The following is a 5,833-nucleotide window of genomic DNA, read 5'->3' as shown; positions in this document are numbered from 1 at the left end:
TTTGTTTGAATGGTTCCTACTTTATTTTTTAATGTCAAGAATGTGGTTATACTCCTTTAAAGTTGTACTACCTCACCACTTCTCAATGAAATGGATAGAGAAGAATAGCCACCTACAGACAGAGAATGAAATGGATTATATCCAAGGACTTTATCTCAAGTGTCATTGCATTACGTCTCTAATAGACACCTCTGTCTTCTCTAGATTATTTTGGATAGAGAAGAATAGAATAAGTGGAACTAGGAATAATACTAGTGTTGATCTCCTTGTCATGAATCCAAGAATGAAGTGGAATGAATGAATACCATGAGGTTCATGGTAGAAACATGTATTAGTTTAAGACATGAAAACGATAAGTAGAGAATAGTTTTTTCAATTCTTTCTATTCTTTGGTTTGTAGTTAAATATATATATTGATATGTTATGGCAAGGAATACCATATTATGATCTTTGAGAAGATCAAGTAGTTGATCCTTGATTAATAAGTTGTTGTGTCAGTTTTAGTTCCATTTGATCTAACCCATAGATCAATTCATCTCTACCCAAAACAATGTTTTAACAAAGATCACATCGAAGTTTATAGCACTTGACTTGATGATCTACTTCAATTCCATCAAGTCAAGTGAAACTTCAGTTACTGTGACATGTTTTATTTAAAAGCGCAAAAATCCCGGATTTTCTATGCATGAATGCAATACACACATCTGTTTCCTCTCTTTTTGTAACCCAAAATCCTGGGATATGTTACAATAGTCCTGTAGGGGAGGGGATTCTGGGTCCCCAAAAAGAGATGCTCTAACAATCGGCTTTCTAGCAAAGCTGGCTAGCTGGGAGTGGAGAGAAGCTAGTGGCACGCGGAGCCACAACCGATCTTCTGGTGAGAGGTGATCAAATAGGGAATAAAATTCTTAAGTACTATTAAATAGGGAATTCAACTTTTAATTAGTGTTAAATAACGAAAACCAGTTTTGAACCCGCTCGTATGCTCCTGGTCCAATAAACAAATAATAAATAATAAACAAATTCAAATAAATTTGAAAGTTTTGTACAATGAACATGAACAAGTGTTCTAATTGTGCACCAAAAATCTCTGAGAAAATACATATATGATGGTCTGGGCAAAAACAGACAAAATGTTCATTGTACAAAAGTTTAAGATTTTTGTATTAATTTTCCATTTTTTTATATTTTTTTATTGAACCGGGAGCATATTAGCTCGGGTTCAGAAACACCTTGTCCACTAAATAAGGATTTTTTTTCTTTTCTTATGGTCTCTCACTAGTCACTCCTTCCATCTAAAAAAGGTTTTAAATTGATTAAATCCGTTTGATGTTATATGTTTGTTCCATATTGAACGGTTTATTTTAATTTAGGTTGTACTTCAAATGATTCTCAGATTTTAGGGTGAAAGTTAAGCAAACCTAAAGTAAAGAGTTGCCAATTGAATTTGGCACAAGTTCAGGAAGTAAATTGGACTTCTCTCCCATAATGATGATTCCAAAGTATTATGCCACAACATCACCATACTTTTGACTACAAACATGTTTGAAGCGTATGTTGGTTCTGCTACAGTTTCAAGGATTGTTATCAATTTCTTCTTTAAGTGGTTAATTGAAATGATCATAGAAGTAAAATTTAAAGGAAATATGTACGCTACTAGAGCATTGTAAGGACGACCATGCTGTGAACAGTAAACTCATGAACTAATGGTGTATTGGACACCAATAGACTAGAGTGAAAGAAACAATCGCTTGAGAAAAAATATACTTATACAGTATATTCATGTAAAATATTTTGTGTAAAGGAAAAAATAAACAAATACATATCCAGCCTTTCCCCAACTTTTATCTAAGAGAAATATACAAATGGAGGAAGAGAACAAATGAACTTAAGATGTATCCGCGACAAAGTCTTGTATCACAGTTCGCACAGCAATAGGAATTCTCACTGAGTACGCATTTTGATCCTTCCATGCCAAACCACCAAATGTGTACCCACCTTGCACCCTTTGCTTCGCCGTAAACGTTACTTTAAACGTCACACTTTTACTACCACCTGCAGTGAAAGTTATCACGGATGGCTCCACGGACATGCCTACTCCTGCTGGAGCTTCAACAACCGCTTGGTAAGTTGATTCCACCGGCCCGACGTTCGTGATAGTGCGCCATACAATGACCTGATTCTTGAGGTTCGGCACGGCGATTGAAGGGAGATTAAGATTTAGTTGGTAGGACTCGCAACCATCTAACAATCCGACGGTGCAGTTAAAGAAATTATTGTACTCCTTTGCATCCACGTCATATACTAAACCAGGATCAGCAGCCCTGTCCGGGTTCAAGTGGCCGCCGCCATAGTCAAATGGGTCCGCTAGTTTCCTTGGGACCGAATCTGCTTGTATCGGCATACCAAAACGATCGGTCACCGATGCTGCAATGGATCCGAAGGAACAATCCATGTTAGTCATAAATTATGTTGATTTATGAGTTAGAACTTCAGTATGCTCTCGCTACGTACCTGTGGTGACAATAGCAGATTTGATCATGGCAGGAGACCAGTCAGGGTGAACCGACTTGATCAAAGCGGTGACCGCCGAGACATGCGGGCATGCCATGGATGTCCCGGAATTGAACACATAGGAGTCTCCGCTGGCTGCCAAGATGCTGACTCCGGGTGCTGCTATGTCAGGCTGTCCAAATATATAGATACAAGTTTTAGAGGCAAGATAACAATGTCGCTAGTAAAACTGTTTGCGGATATTACGTTTATTTTATTTATAATATTTCGTACTATATATCCTGAATGAAGGTGCTAATATATACCTTGAGTATACCGGGGAAGAGAGGGCTTGGCCCTCTCGACGAGAACGAGGCGACCCTCGGCGACAGCACCCCGTTTCCAACAACTGTCACCGTAGGCGAGACCTTCACCACCGGACTCCTAGGATGTCACATGAAGAAATCGATGAATATACTTGGAGTTGCAGAAAGAAAAGAAAAACTTGTTCAGACAGCACGGCAATTAAGCTCTCACCTTGCTGTGTCAAAATACGATCTAATTCTTTCTGCGATCTCAAAATCCACAAGTACGCAGGGCATAATGCCTTCGCAACTAGCCGTGTATTCGAGGAGGTTGGTAGTGTACTGTGCGAAGATGAGGCCCTTGGCGCCAGCCGTGACGGTCTGGTTGATGGCATATGGAAGCGCTACCGTGGGCGGCCAGGACTTCGCATCCGCTGGTCCATAGCACAGGACGATTTTGCCGGTGACGTTGTTCGACGCCACCGACTTAGAGTCGCACCTGCACAAAAGTTATAAATTGTTCAGAATGACTGAGCCGTGAAGATTAATTAACTACAAAACAAATGCGTGTCAAGTGACTGCCTTACCTCCCCGCATCAACAAGGTCCTTAAAGTCGCTGCTGATTACAGATGCATTGTAGTGACGAGATTGACCCTGCGTTTGAAATCAACCACACAATAAGGAATACTATAAGGAATAATTAAAAGAATAAAGGAAAGCTTTATGGACGATTTCAAGCTAAATAAATTTGTTGCTAGTTTCAACGACCGCAGCCAAGTCAAGTTAACTTGTCAAAACTATATGATCAATAATCAGTACACGCTAGAGTGCATGATAGCCGTGTCAAGTTGATCTTCCCTGTAACTACCAGTCGCAAACATTATTATGTAACAATAATCAATAGAGGAAAGATTGCGTGTACTTACCACCAGCTTTTCTTTGTTCCCGAGAGATATCAGGGTTGGGAAAGACCGGTCAATAGTGCTAGCAGCCACCGTGGTGACCCAAGGAACGGCATTCGTCACCGTCTGCGGCACGGGGCCATCGTTTCCACCGGCAAACACGACTGAGATCCCTCTCTGCACGGCGTGCAGCGTCCCGGAGTACTCGTGACCAGCTCCTGCCAGGGAGAGCGACAACACGTCCACGCCGTCGTGTATGGCATCGTCGATGGCTGCAAGGACTGCCGCGTCGGGGCAGCCCTCGCCCTCCCAGCATGCCTTGTAGATACCAAGCCGCGCATGCGGAGCCCCACCACGCGCAACGCCGGTGGCCAGGCCCCCGTAGCTCACGCCTCGCACCTCCACGCCAGCGATCGTCGATGCGACGTGCGTGCCGTGGCCGTTGATGTCCCTAGGCGAGTTATAGTCGCTCTTGAGCGACTCAGCACTAATGCCACGGTCGTACGACCGCGCGCCGATGATCTTTCTGTTGCAGCTTGTGGCGTTGAACAGCTCGCCGGTCTGGCATTTTCCTTTCCACCGTGCCGGCACGGGCCCATACCCGTTGTCGTTAAAGCTTCGTGATTCAGGCCATATGCCTGTTGTAACAGAATCATATGCATATGCATGGGGTCAAATGGTGCTCAATCTCGAGGTCTTCTCAGGTTTTGGATTTGAAGTTGATATGGGATTGCAAACCTGTATCCACGACACCGATGATTACATCTTCACCATACTTGGCTTTCTGGAGGAGGCCCGACTGCTGTGGTGGTTTGTAGTCAACGCCGAGGAAATCCCAGCTCCGAGTTGTGTGCAGTTCGTGAAAAATGTTACGCTTCACGGAGACAACTTCAGGGAACTCTACATTCGGAATGGTTGATTAGATACGTCTATCATGCATGTAGAATATAAAGATGCAAGTAAAAAAAAGGAATATAAAGATGCCATCTCAGGATCACCAACTACTTACTTGCCAGTGTCTCAGCTTGAGATTCAGTCAGCATTGCCGCGAACCCAGAAAATCCGTGCTTGTAACTGTAGACTATCGACTTCAAGGCTTCCTCCTTGCTGTTACAGGTAATACAAACATGTTAGCGATCAGTTCTGCTTCGTGGTAATAGTATGTAACATGAATTATGACAGACTAGTACCTCCCAAGAACAGAGGTTAGTGCGTCATGGTGCGACGCGGTGACCACGGATGGATCATCATGTTTCTTATCCCCCATATACACTATGTAGAGCTGAGATTTTGATGTAGATAGTCGTTAAGAAACAGTACGAAACAAGCCGAGCAAATGCAGAAACTATGCAAAGTTAAGACTTAATTTTGAGCAAAGAGGAAGCAGCTTACTTTGTTCGACGCGTTAGCTGAAAGAGGCAATAGTGTGAGCAGTAGCAGAGCACAACAGAATCCTGTTCTCAAACCCATGGCTGATTTCAAGAAGAATGTTGTGTTCTTGTGTTCTGCGGTCTCTGGTCTGTTAGTATGGTATGTATATATAGCAGCCAGGAATGACCAAGGGGTGCAAGTGCAGTTCAGGAACTTGTTCGCGTGTTGTTAGGTGACACGCGAGAGAAAGAGAGACTAGATCAATGTCATTAGAGGAAGCATAGTGCCTTTTCAAGAAAGAAGCGGCCTTCTGTTGCTTTGATCTGGTCCGCTACGATTAAACAAGTACCAGACCGGATACAAATATTCTGTTCTCTGATGTAATGACCAGAGAACAGAATAAACAACCAAGTACCATATAAATATTCTAGCTATTCTCTGATGTTATGACCTGATCGACTTCTACACAAAGCTCTGGCTGCTAATAAGGCATAAAACGCACGCGGCTTGGATGGCGGTCATAGATAAACTATCTAAAAACGCGTCAGTAGGTAGTACGTAACAAAGTTGACAAACGCGGACTGAATTTCAAAAATATAGTTGGCAAATTTTGGAGCTTGAACTCACTGAAACACTCCACGGCTAATAAATGGTTTGGCCGTTTTTTTTTGTTTATTCTCCACGATGCAGTAATCAAATCAAACACGTGAGAGATTTCGTCGTTGCGAAGTGCAAACAGCTGAGAGATTTCGTCGTTGCGA

The 5,833-nt window shown here is 42.6% G+C and overlaps 1 protein-coding gene across 1 annotated transcript; it reads right to left on the bottom strand.

Moving 5' to 3' along the window:
• Nucleotides 1-1,763: 1,763 nt before the first annotated feature.
• LOC127344911 (subtilisin-like protease SBT3.9) lies at nt 1,764-5,421 on the bottom strand. Its single transcript, XM_051371271.2, has 10 exons — nt 5,094-5,421; nt 4,892-4,983; nt 4,711-4,808; nt 4,440-4,601; nt 3,726-4,339; nt 3,386-3,453; nt 3,031-3,297; nt 2,820-2,937; nt 2,515-2,686; nt 1,764-2,427 (listed from the first exon to the last, which is right to left on the bottom strand). The coding sequence occupies exons 1-10, from the start codon at nt 5,169-5,171 to the stop codon at nt 1,889-1,891; spliced, it is 2,208 nt and encodes a 735-aa protein (XP_051227231.1). The 5' UTR covers nt 5,172-5,421; the 3' UTR covers nt 1,764-1,888.
• Between the last annotated feature and the right edge of the window lie 412 nt (nt 5,422-5,833).

The sequence above is a fragment of the Lolium perenne genome, chromosome 6 (genome assembly GCF_019359855.2).
Source record: "Lolium perenne isolate Kyuss_39 chromosome 6, Kyuss_2.0, whole genome shotgun sequence".
In the NCBI taxonomy this organism is placed as follows: Eukaryota; Viridiplantae; Streptophyta; class Magnoliopsida; order Poales; family Poaceae; genus Lolium; species Lolium perenne.
Note: the sequence above shows the minus strand (reverse complement) of the source record. Positions and strands in the feature narration are given on the sequence as shown.